The sequence below is a fragment of the Histoplasma capsulatum genome, genomic scaffold, assembly GCF_000149585.1.
Source record: "Histoplasma capsulatum NAm1 scaffold_1 genomic scaffold, whole genome shotgun sequence".
NCBI lineage: Eukaryota > Fungi > Ascomycota > Eurotiomycetes > Onygenales > Ajellomycetaceae > Histoplasma > Histoplasma mississippiense.
The window spans coordinates 225,523-238,313 of record NW_001813982.1 but is presented as its reverse complement, the minus strand read 5'-3'; the positions used below and the strand labels follow the sequence as shown (position 1 = coordinate 238,313).

Sequence of the window (12,791 nt, the reverse complement as noted above, 5' to 3'; positions counted from 1 at the left end):
GGGGTGGATTCGTCTATTTTTGCGTGAGGAGCTCTACGCTGCGTATAAAGAGCTTTCAATGAGGGAAGAATCTGTTAGTTAAGCAAGTGTGGATAACTATCATGCATGTATTATATTTTTTATCAATCTTTAAGAAATCACTTCCCAAGCTATCCTTTAGATACACTTTTGATAACCAGTACGGAGTAGGGAGTGTTTGTATAAATGGAATTGCCTACATCTGCTCAAACTTTTTCATAGCCTCTGTCTGCGTCTTTTGTAACAACAAACGTTCGACAGGTAGTTTACTAAAGGTGGTGGGGGTGGGGCAAAAACTGAACGGGTGCACGGGAAAACCGAGTCAAACGCTGATGCGACGCTGAATGAACCATTACAGCTCCCCCAGGCCTTGAAAAGGGACATGGGTTTCTACATATAGAAATCCGTGTAACGACATGCAGCGAGTCATTTCAGTTGACGTCTGCAGCTGTGCATGTGATGATGATGATGAGCAATAATCATGATTTATCTTCCCGGGGCTTTCTGGCAATCACCAGATCAGTTCTGATCTATGAAAGAGTATCATTTATGATTCCTTTTGCCTGTTTGCTATCAGCCACTGACCCGGCTCTGCTGACATTGGCCTCTTGGAGGATTACTCAATCAAGTACGACTCTAAATACTCAGAAGCCAATGATAACTATAAATAATAATAATAAATAAAAGCTCAGCCTGAAATATCCATGTTGTGGTAGGTCTGATAAGCACAAATTCATCTCAAGATATATCTATCTATATATATAAAACATATATATACCTTGTCTTTTCCTCTTTTGTTACTATATCCGCCGGTAGCGAGGAACTTGACTTCCTCTTTTTGGTAAAGGACAGGCCGGACGCCGGGAATGGAAATGTGTACATGTGGCAAAGCACTCTCCAATTCAAGTAGATATGTTTTCCTCCTGCATGAAAATGTAAAAAGGGCGAATGCGACTGAATGGTCTGAAAGGGGCCCATATGACCGAAGGATGCTTCGTTCGTGGGGGAGTGGCCCTAGCCACTGATTATTATATCAGGTTGCATAATGAGGAGAATCCATATGATAGTGCGTCAGAAGCAGTTCTTGTCCGTACGTAGCCTTGGATGGAGGGGAAACCCGCTACTAGAAATTTCCGGTAGGCAAGATGCAACGATTAAAAAGTTCGCCCATTGATCTTCAGAAATATCTCGAGCTCTCTCTGGAAAATTTCTGCCTGATGCTGAAGGACCTTATTGGCAAATCATATTGGATATATCAAGCTGGTGAGGAGGATAACCAGGGGGACCTTTTCACGTTGGGGTGAGGAGAGTGGGATTGGAGCATCAATGATTTATATAAGTTGTACCAGGGAAGGGAGTGTTGAGACAGGGACTTGCTCATGAGCAACGTATTATCTAGGCCTAGTATGGAGTGTCACATATGATAAAATATTACTTCATCCCCAAAGGCCATACCAACCAACTCGTAATCCCGCAAAGACGCCTTTTTGATACAAGCTTTTTGGCCAGTCCAAAGAGGAAAGTTTCATCACCTTCTTTGAATGAGCGGCTCCAACACCCTAGTTTCTTTTTAAGTCAAAATAAAGGCTCCTCCCGGAGCCAAGTCTAATTCCTTTGACTCCATCCCACATTTCATCAGTGGGTGTGATGGCGTTTGATTTTTGTTGAGTTTCTGATCTCAATAGTGTTTTCCTTCTCATCGCCATCGACAAGGCGGTCGCTAGGAAGCATGACGGCGCGATCGAGTTGGGATGGTAAACCTCGATGACGGCCGCGTAACATCATGGCGCACATGATCAATTTGCCAAAGGCGCTGAATTTTTCCGGATAGGGATGTGTTGATGCCGGGGATACCGAGACTGAGGCCGACGTTTCCACTTGGGTAATTTTAGTAAGGAAAGGAGAAATGTCGTTACGAGAAGGGAACAACGAAGGGAAGAAGAACCCGCTGTACTTACTAGCCAGATGTTACTTCGAACAAAATCGCGAAAACAGAAAATGCCTGTTATCGATTAGCCTGGAGAACTCTCAATTGAGAGCGAAATTGAAGGAAGGTTAAGGAGAAGTTTGCAAGCCAGAAAGAGGCAGAAAAAAGGGGGAAAAAAAATTATACAACTCTCACCGGTTCATTAGGATCCACGATCTTTTTCGACTCGGAAGCGCAGATGCAAAAGAAACCAAGGAAAATATACCATAAATCGAACGTCAGTTGGTTCTTGATATGGGCCAAGATGTAAGTTTTGCCGTGATATTCATCCAACTCACGATCCTGTGGGTATATCCCCAACGCCCGTTGTTCATACGTGTTGGACGCACGCGTTGAGAGTGCGATGGGAAAAATAGCGATGTACATCATGACCAATATGCTGACTTGGACAGCGGGGTTTACATTTGCTAGGTTGAATGACGCGGTTCCTGTGTGTCGTGTGGACGCTGCTTGGAATAACGAAGCCAGAATTCGCTTTCCCCAGGGTAAATCGTTAACAGCTGGATTGTGGAGGTCCAAAGTTATCATCAGAATTATATCCACGAAGTTCATGACAAAAAGGACCGCAAAGAGAGCCCAAGTTGTTCCACTTGGGAAAAGATGAGTGTAACATCGACGAGGATGCTTCAGAAGGAAATTGAGCTGCTCCTTCAGCGGTGATGTTTTCGGGACTATTAGGGACATCGTCCAAATTATAAAGCGGAGGAAACAGGGGTAAAATGTGTTTCCGACATAGGCAAGGAAGCTCATGAGTATCATCGGCCATTCCGCGTCCCGGAAGGAAAACATCGAGTCGGGAGTAAGTGTGAATCCAAGATTACTTATCATCGTCTGCGATGAATAAAATGCCCTGGAATTGCGTTAAGGGATCTGTTGAAATTTCCGCACTTTTTACTTGAGGAAATCTACTCACCACCACACAGGGGACTGAGCGCACTCTTGTAGATACTTCCGATATTTCGGATCCGAATGTAGGATCCAACGAAGCAAACGTACCGCGCCAAAGAGGTGAAGGCTGAAGAAGTATACTTTATCCGTCAGTTCATTCGTTACACCATTCGCAAATAGTAATAGATGTAAATCACCAGTGACGATTTTGAACAACAATTTCAGACTACGATACTCGATCCCGCCCAACGTTTCTCGATCCTCGGCCGTTAAATTGCGAAACTGAGAATTGGGCCCTAAAGCTGCGTGAGAGGACAACGGTAGATGCAAATGCTGTGAAAGAGAATGTTGAAGCGGCGGCTGTTTTTGCCTCGTACTAGGCCTCCCCTCAAGCACGAAGATAGATGAAGCGACTCTCTCAAGCGTGGTAGTACTAGTAATGCGAGAGCTACCCATTATCTTTCGACGTGCGGGGAGCGATCCTCTAACATTGGAATCGTTTGTCTTCGTGATTTCATCGTCGTCACTAAATATTTCGTCAATTTCTACCATTGGTCTCCCTATTTCTCGCAAATCAGTACTACATATTGTATTTTCATGACATTTCTGGAAAACGATCTTACCCCTGTCACGCTCCTGCGGAGGCGGCACATATAAGGCTTTTGATTTATCGTAGCCTCTCACATCAGCTGCGAATGATATGCTTCTACCGGTTGGTTCGGCAGTTTGAGCCTGGGGCTTATCTGTTTCGTTCGTATGTTCACCAGTCGATATCCTAAATGAACATGTTAGTTGGAGCTTGGCAACTGTAGATGCGATCACAGGGCAATCGACTTACACATTTAGGGCAGTAGCATCAGTTATATGCTGATCGTTGCTAGTATATTTCTTCCCATTTTCGAGGGGTTTGTAGGCCTTGGCTTCTACATCGTGACGATGTCGAACCTGAGTGGGAGCTATTCCTAGTTCAGTGCCTGTAGAATACCTTGACTCGGAGAAATCCCAAAGCGATAATGGGCCATATTACCGATCTCATCGAGTCGTTTTCTGAACCAATGCAAACGCACAAGGACTACTGCAATGTTTATGAATGCATGGTGGGAGATAATGGGAATGACATAAATGAACAGTTGCTGATAGGTTTTCAGATCCTTGACGTCGTAGCTAGATATAAACGTTCATCCTTAGTAAGTCAATTAAATCATGCGACTATATCCAACAAACTAACAAATCGGAGGCAGCGTTGGCTCACGTATTAAGACCAGATTCTGTACAGGACGAGGCTCCGAAGAAATATGCGTCGATTGCTTTCAGATTCCCATAAGGATATAGAACGACTAAGGAAAAAATGCTCAGTGTGACAATGTAAGCATCTAGTGACAGGTTGACAGTAAGTTAGTCCAAATATCAATGCCATTTCCAGGTCCAGGAATGAGAGCCAGCGACGAACAATGTATGGTGATGAAATTTAGCGGCGGCTTCCACATGGTGGCTATGAAAGGTGTTGTTGGGCTTCCTATTGTTTGGCTCGAGAAATTCGAATAGAAGAATGGCCCAGACAACACGGCGCAGACACAGACACACAGACACAGACACAGACACAGACAACGAACGAAAGAGGGAGCGGACAGACCCCCGTAATGAGTGATTTATACCGGCCATACTGGCTTCCTTTCCCCTCGAGATAGTGCTCTCCTAACTATGCGGGATTTTTGGACGAATCGAAGAAAGGGCTAAAAGTGTTTGGAGCTTCTCGAGTCGTCTCAAACAACAGGAAAGGGGAGTCGAGGCTGGGCCGTATTATGTATATCCTTCCATAACCATCACACAGTGGACATACCATTTTCAGGCATTGTTGAAGTTGATGGTGGCTGAGGGGTGTTGCACTGACTTTCTCACAAAGCTTGCTTCTTTAGCCCAGGAGATACTAGCAATCACTAGAAGTGAAGGAAAAATCCGCGGCTATTTTCTCGATTCTGTTGGTGGTCCCTGATAAGCCCAGATTTGAGAAGCATATCGACACCAATTACACGATGACTCTTCTCACACGCGTCGACGGGAGGACCCATGGAAGAGGGCACGGCATAAGATATCGCAGCCTGTGATGAATGTGCACAGCTCAGGGAATAAAATGCGACAGCTCCAGCTCTGCCCCCTTGTTACAAGGGTGAAGTTCGTTAGCAGCGTTCAGCTGCAAGGGTTGGAGTAGCTTACTGGAGGGAGTTAGGGCACGGCTCACCATGTGGTAGCTAGCTAGCTACATAGTGGCTCAGTCGTTGCGTGTCCAAGCTGTAGAAAAACTTCCTAAGCGTGATGCAACGTGGAAACCCCACCGAGAGTTCTGATTTCATTTCACCAGAGAGCATAGAGCTCTGGATGAGCGATCCGCCCCCTTATGGTGTATGGGTTGGGAACATGAGCTTAACAGATTCGAAAGGATGAAAATTCACTCACCCAAATGCCGAAATCAGGGGATAGCAAAAGGATTTTATAAATAAATGTATATAATAGTTAGCACAGAGTAGGGAGCATAAACATACAAGAAAAAAGTGATTAACGAGCCTGCTCCACCGAAAAAAAGGCCTTCTTAAGACGCCATCCATCGCAAAAGAAAGGAACAAACTAAAGTCATCCACCCAGAAAGCCGGACTCTATATGTGAAGAAAAGAAAGAGAATCTCTGTTTGAGCGATCTAGATGGACAGAGAAGAAAAAGAAGAAGAAAAAGGAAGAAAAAAATCACCGCAAGTCTCTCATTCTGATTTGATTCCCTTTTCCTCTCTTGGAATATCCGGCTTATCATCCGAACCAACTTTATCCCAAGCCGATAGCCCAGTGATGATAGTCATTACTATACGAAAACGCCATATTAATTTTTACCGGCCATTTATTTTTCTTTTTCGTCATGGATTCCACGAATAATTCAATTTCAACGGTGCTCTCAGCCCATCCTCCCTTTCGCTTCTCCACCGACTCTTCCACTCCCACTCCCGGACGGCTGCTTCGCGGTAGGCAATCTGGCATTCACGTGGCAGCTCTGCAAGCACCTCGGGACTGGTGTGGAAGAGAGGAGTGTTCCTGCCAAGCGATATGCTAATTAACCCATTCGAACCTATATCTCGTACATCTCCATCTGGGCCGGGAAGACCCAACGAGGACTCTGGTGGCGTTTCATAGTATATGTCTTGGATTTCAAAGTTGCGGCTGAAGATAGCAGGTACAGAAGGGAATATTGTGGATGAGGGTTTGGTGGATTTGTCCGTTTCAACTTGGCCGGGAAGGTCATTGGACGTTCGCTCCTTCCCATCATCAACTGAGCTTGCTGGTGTCCCATCCGTGACGCCAAGGGCAGCTGTTGAAGCACTGCTGATGAGCTGTGATCTATCTGCCCGTGTTGATTCTGGCGGTGGGATAATTTCCCATCGAACGTGGGTGGATTGCATGATCCTAGGATATTGCATGATGTTTGTGTGGATGTCGTATTGGCCATCAAGATTTTCGCGGCGAGCTGCGAGGAGTGTAGAATTGAACCGACTGTAGATTATTGGTTAGAATTAGATTTTGATAAAAAATATATGTAAAACGAAGCGGACGAAGGTCGAGCCATGGCAATTTACCTTGCTTCCCTGGCATGCTCAATCATCCAGTTATCCCCCGTTACAATCACCTTCCGTTTCTTGGGATCTACAGTCTTTCCCATTGGCATGGGTACTGAAGGAGCCCCGGAATGATAAACACTACTTGCACCATGCCAGGCAACATAGCGATTCTTGTCATATGTTTCTCCAGGGCCTGGCAGCTTGTCCTCCGGCACAGCCAATTCACCCTCCACGTCCCCTCGTTCCCTGGCGGCTTGCGCCGAATAGTCATCGATGACCTTGCGCCCCCCAATAATTATCTTGGCTCCAAACTCGCGAAATACTGATCGCGCCGTCACCACACCGATAGCGCGCCCCTTGTATGAATGCGGTATAAGGTCTCTCTCTATCAAATCACGCTTCGCATCGTCGTCAATGATGATCTTAAAAAGCAGCCGGTGCTTCTGAAAAAAAAGATAAGAGTCCCGAAATCCAATACAACGCGCCGGCTCCGTCGACAGCATGTAGAGTCTCTCCCCTTTATTAAGAATCGTAAACGTCCGCACGCGATATTCGCGCCCGCCCAGAAGATTACCCAGTTTATCGACCTTCGTCTCCCCCTCAGGATCTTCTGGGAGGTCAACCTCATCGTTGATAACATCCATCATGTTTCCTTCTTTATCGATCGGGACCTGGGTGACGTGGGAGGGGCCTCCTTTGGCCCGTCCCCATCGTCCACCCGCCGATGGGCGGCCTCGTCCCCTTCGTCGGACGGGAGTACTAACTTCTGACCGTGCTTCGCCAGCGCCATCATCCACCACTGGGGCTCTAATTTTTGGTGGGCGACCGACCCGACCACCGCGCTTTCTGGGGATAGCAGACACTCTGCCTGTGCGCATAGGGGTATTTGGCGTGGCTGGCGATGGACCGTCCGATTCTTCCCCTTGTCGTTCCGACTGGGATTCCGCCTCCTGTTCTTCTGTGACAGGAGTTTCATCTTTCTCCTTTGGGGTATCATCATCGGCATCACGAGGAGTGGGTGAGTTTGACGGGGCGGCATCCGGCATTTCTTCGTCGACCTGTTGCGGCGCGGCTCCTGTGAAACAAATATTGCAGGGTGAGAATGATATTCTTTATTTTTTCTGTCACGATCGCTTTTTTCTGCAAATTTTTGGGGAAGGGGATACTGACTCAGCGATTGCGCAGCTGCTTGAGCTGCTGCTCTCTGTTTTCGCGCCATAGCGTTGTTGAGCGCAAGGAGATATGCTCAACTATTCAACACTGGAATAGATAGCTCATCTTTTTGCGCGACTGGACCACTTAGGTTACAAGTTCTCTGACTGTTGGTTTTCGGAGCTCTGGTTTCGCCGACATTATTATCACGTGATATTTGCGTCGAAATTGCTACGGCCACCATTGGAGCAAAAGAGCTCAATCACCACCATCAACTGACTAAATCTCGAACATGCATCTTAAAAAAAGGTCCCAGCATTCGCAATGGCCTTTGAAGATCGGAAATCCAACTACTACGTAGGCATACGGTCCCGTATTAGGGTATCAGGGGTCGGATGGAGGGATTTGTGCGCTCAATTAAACAGCAAACAGAAATTTTAATACTATAACGCGGGAGCATGGGAGATTTTGCGGATGAATTAACAGATTAGTCGGGCTTCATGAAGTTGATAGAGGAGGGGGAAAAAAAGCTGCTGTTCCAAACATCATCCTGATGAGTTTGAGTCCCAGTTTTTCAAATGTTAATAAGAACTTCGTTCATGCGTTGAGACTGTGTATGCACATATTTCATAGGCCGGGAAAGCTTTATGCTTCCGCCAGGAACTTGTCTAGAACTCACTACCTCCATCTCGCTTTTCCTTCCCTCGCACCCTGCTGGCCCCTCCCCAACCTTTTCTTTTTTGATATTTAGTTTCATGTGATACACTCTTTTCATTCCTAGCTGCATATTCCCCTTTTCTTCACTGTCTTCCCCTTTCTTGGTTTCAAAAACAAAAGTGGCTGGTCTTAATTAATGTTCGCATAACGAAAATTCCAAATATTCCATCGCCTCGCGCTGCTCTTCAACAATCGCCTTCCTTTCCCCCATAAGTTCTAACCGCAGCGCCGCCGCATCCTCCATCGACATCAGATAGTCGTCCAGATGAGACAAAACTTCACCGGATAGCTCAGGAGGGAGCCGGCCCGTGACGTGTTCCCAAGGCACCTGTTCCTCCCACCAATCGCGCCTCTGGCACGGAACGTTGGCAGAGGAGATGATGCGGATATTGGGGTCGACCAGGAACAGCGCAAGGATTTTCCGGTGGCCGGGCTTGGAAGGATCTTCGAGCTCGAATGGCGAAACGCGGTGCTGGAGGATGTTGGGAAATGTTAAGAGTCGGCCTTGTTTACAAACTACGTCGCCGATCTCCTGGATAGCGGGGCCGCCGTTCTCGCATCCGAACACGGCTGATAGCCACTCGTGCCGGTTTTGCTCGTACTGTATCTCTTGGCCGTCTTCCACATCGCATAACTGGCGGAAGGCAAGGTGGCTTTCTGTGATGTTGTCGCTGTCATAGTAATATAGCGCGGTAGCGCATATGTGTTCATTCTGAAATAGTTTATCAGTGCCATATCTATCGATGCAAAAGAAAGAATGGACCTCCATAAAACGCGAGGATTCTTATTGCATGGCAATACATACTGATTGCCCTTCAACATGCCATGTACCGCCATGGTATTTGGGCTGTTCCGGGGTAAGATGGATGTTGGCAAGTTTTACAATAACTTGCAGACCAGTGCTTCCATAATCCCGCTGCAGGTTGACGAGAATGTCTTCGTTTGGAGGAGAGAATTCGGCATCTGGCTCAGGGAGTGTAGGTTTTTGAGCCTGTTCTTCCCATTCACTTAGACGGTCGTAATAATCATATTCATTGTCGTAGGATTTCCGTTCAGGTTTTGGAACAGCTGTTACAAAATCGTGATCAACATCCATTTCGCAGGAATCATATGGTATTCGCACATAGTTTTCGGCCTTCGTGTACCGTAGTGTGTTATTCCACAATGGAACAGCACAAGAGATAACCTGCTCGATTACTCTATATAACTCTTGGTGCCTCTTTGGGTGCAAATTGTTTATATAGCTAGTGATCTTGCACCTATTGCCATTTTGGCCATTTTCGTTAGCGACCGATGGTGTTGAATTTCCAGTGAGTTCCACGTCACAGGGAAGCCACTGGAATTTCTGGCTGTAAGGATTTAGTAGGTAGCCATGCCATCCACCCAAAGCTGACAAAGCTTTAAGCTCTTCCTCCGATGGGATTTTAATAATTTCGCCGCATCCTGCTCTAGCGATACCTTCGTGAATTCCTAGAACGCCATCTGTGATAATACGAGTCTGCCCATAAACCACCGGAAACAACGAGGGATGCACTAGGTCAAGGACCTGGTTGTCTGAAAATGGATGATAATCCTTTTCGTTATCTGGAATATCTTCTAAGTGGGCAGCAGCGGCTTTGAGCGTGTTCCGGAGAGACTCTGAGACTGCAGTATCTGACTTCACAACACCCGCGTCATAGACTAAGACTTGCCCGCTCCTTTCAAAGTGCTCTGCTTTGAATTGCAGCTCATCGATGACCCAATCCATCATTTTATCTGACACATCCATATCCCTATGCGCCATCACCTCCTCTCTCCATTTGTTGGTGGTGTCTAATGAAAATATCTAGATATGGATAAAAAATCAACAACAGCCAACTGTGAGTTAGTCGAGGTCGGGCGAATAGCTTCGTCGCGTCTGTATAGATAAAAGTATAGTGTAGATATCAATGAAAAAAAAAAAAAAAAAAACTATGACGAGGATAAACGGGCGAAGGTATAGGGACAGGGATGGGTTGTGGAGATGTCAATGCACCTTCTTTTCCCAACCAGGCTTGTCAGTTATAGTGTTCATGATCTGAAGCATTGCGAACTCTCGAATAGGGGTAAGGCGTTGCCTTTACCAGCCATGTCAGTTTCATGATCAGAATAAGGTAAGAGCAATTGGTGCCCTGGGGGGAGTGGAGAGGGGATGTAAATACTTAACGTGATCTCCTTCGAAGGTCCGTAGGTCTAACATAGACGGGAATATACTAGGCCCGCTCGACTTCTTCGGCGTATTCGTGACATAGCCTTTAGCAAGAGTTGCCCTCCATGATGCTGCGTGGTTCAATTTGATGCCAAATCCAGGAAGCCTCAGAGGGTGAGGCTTAAGTTGGACATCCATGGTTTCGGTTGGAGACGTTTTTTTCAAGTTGGTTTTTACGATGATATGATTGTAAATGAACGGCTCGAAAGAAAGAAGTATGAATGCTTGATTCAAGGAAATGGAATAATTCCAGAATCGTTCAAGGCCAATTGGGAGGTGTATTGCAATGAAATACTTTGTGGAAAAGTGGTGCTGGGGTTGTTGCAGGTACGAGTGCGCGGGGAAGCATCAGTTGCTGGACGCCGCAATCACACCAACCAAGCTCCAGAGCCTATCGTCCTAACAATCCGGTTCTCACCTAGGCAAACAAAAGCGTTTTTGGGCAAAGAATTTGAGTTTTCGGTTTTTGAAGCCCTGATATCTGCCTACCTTGGCGTCAACTGAAAGGAACTACAATCATCCAGAGCTTCGAGTCAAAGACTTTGCAAAGACGAGAGTTTCTTCAGAGAAATTGAGAAAGCCGGCATTATTGGCACAGCAGAATTCGAAGAGTATTGCCATCATAGTCTTGGATGTCCCAAAAAAGGTTGAGGCGTATGTTACCCCGCTGAAATAGATGTCAATGTGGCCTCATTGGAACGTCTTTCGCCTGAGTTATCGTGGGTCTTCCCGAGGCGAGTTGTTCGTCACGTAGGATGCAGAAAAACGAAAATACGCCATCATATTCACCATGCAATAAACAGTCTAGATCTTCAATTTCCAGTTCCAGTGTGAATGAGTACCGAGAGGATATTTGCTGTGGTTTAAATTACTCATGACTAGGCATTGAAGCCCACGAAAACTCATAAGAATAATGTACTTCGAAACATACATATTGCCCCAAGTAATTATGTGATTTGTGAGGGATTCGAAACCAAATTTCTTTTCAATATCTCGAAGCTGCGTGCACAGAGGGAGTATGTACGTCGCCCAATACATTTCCTGAAGCTCTGTGGTGCTGGGAATCAGGGATAATCAATGTAGCTGTTTCTCCACTTATCATCCAACTCCCGGCAGCCAAATCAGTGGCTAGTGGCGAATATATAGATCTCTTTCCCTGCTCAGGTGGTGATACGTGAAAGTCCTGATTGTGATTTTAAAAATTGCCAAACAGAAAACCCATACGTATGTAATCTCGACGCCCACAGATCAGCAGCTGTTGGAAGTGGCGTTCTCGGAGCCTGAACTGGTTGGCAACTGAGGCCTGCCCCGTTGTGGCGGGGCGGAGGTTAAGACGCCTAGCACAGCTGTTTGGAGCAGGAGCTGATTATTATTCCATGCAGAATTGCGACTTGGGCTGGGCGAAAATATGGACCCTGCGATGCTGCGTAGTCACAAAATGAGGGCGGTTAATGCGTAAATGCCATTTAATAAACAAACTATGCCCTAAGCTTTCTCAATGGTTCCAGGGATATATCCAATGAACCGACATATCGCCCAAGGCAAGGCGTAACCACAAGCACGATTGGAGCGGGGCCAACAGCTTGAGCCTTGAAGTTGCCAGAAGCAAGCTGGGCCTGGAAGGCTGTTGGTCCGCTAGGTCATGGCCTGGTAGCTAATCGCCCGACAAGACCCTGAGACCACTGAGACGAATGACATTTCCTCAATAATCTCACACTTCGCAGCCGGGAAGAAATGGATACGGATAGTACGAAGTTTGTTGGTGAAAGCTGCCGTTCTCCCCAGCAATTGATGGGGATTGCTAGGCTCCCAGCTGGCTAGGAATGTGACCTCTGGATCTCTGTCTGATATGACTTCGTCAGGCTAGCAGCGGCTCATCAGTTGGTAGGACGGAGCTTGGATCCGTGGGAGAGACATCGAGGAGGCGCCATCCGGAAGCTCTAACTTAGAAGAGAGGCAGGACGAGGACGAGCAGGCGGAGGAAGAAAAGAGGCTGCAGGTTTGTCGCCTCCCCCTCTTTTCCTTCCACGGCAGCAGCAGTTGGCGGTTGGCGGTAAAAGAAGAGGTTGGAGGTCGGATGTTGGAAGCTGCCCACTTAACTCCCTTCTCTTTCTCCTTTCTCCTCATGTGCTTGATGTTCGGGATAGCCCTTCCTGTTTGCTTCTTCCTGCCTTCTGCTAACGCCTCCTCCATTTCTTCTTCTT

The 12,791-nt window shown here is 46.7% G+C and overlaps 3 protein-coding genes across 3 annotated transcripts; all 3 read right to left on the bottom strand.

Moving 5' to 3' along the window:
* Positions 1 to 1,653: 1,653 nt before the first annotated feature.
* Positions 1,654 to 4,380, bottom strand: HCAG_00074 (hypothetical protein; the record flags this gene model as incomplete). The annotated part of the gene is made up of 9 exons (XM_001542978.1): positions 1,654 to 1,975; positions 2,211 to 2,676; positions 2,919 to 3,033; positions 3,383 to 3,453; positions 3,517 to 3,668; positions 3,732 to 3,849; positions 3,879 to 4,057; positions 4,146 to 4,266; positions 4,344 to 4,380. The coding sequence occupies 9 exons, from the start codon at positions 4,378 to 4,380 to the stop codon at positions 1,654 to 1,656; spliced, it is 1,581 nt and encodes a 526-aa protein (XP_001543028.1).
* Positions 4,381 to 5,795: 1,415 nt separating this feature from the next.
* HCAG_00073 (conserved hypothetical protein) lies at positions 5,796 to 7,537 on the bottom strand (the record flags this gene model as incomplete). The annotated part of the gene is made up of 2 exons (XM_001542977.1): positions 5,796 to 6,426; positions 6,510 to 7,537. The coding sequence occupies 2 exons, from the start codon at positions 7,535 to 7,537 to the stop codon at positions 5,796 to 5,798; spliced, it is 1,659 nt and encodes a 552-aa protein (XP_001543027.1).
* Positions 7,538 to 8,493: 956 nt separating this feature from the next.
* Positions 8,494 to 10,725, bottom strand: HCAG_00072 (predicted protein; the record flags this gene model as incomplete). Its single annotated transcript, XM_001542976.1, has 5 exons — positions 8,494 to 9,072; positions 9,166 to 9,619; positions 9,755 to 10,185; positions 10,375 to 10,456; positions 10,541 to 10,725. 5 exons carry the CDS (start codon positions 10,723 to 10,725, stop codon positions 8,494 to 8,496), a joined length of 1,731 nt encoding a protein of 576 aa, XP_001543026.1.
* Positions 10,726 to 12,791: the final 2,066 nt, after the last annotated feature.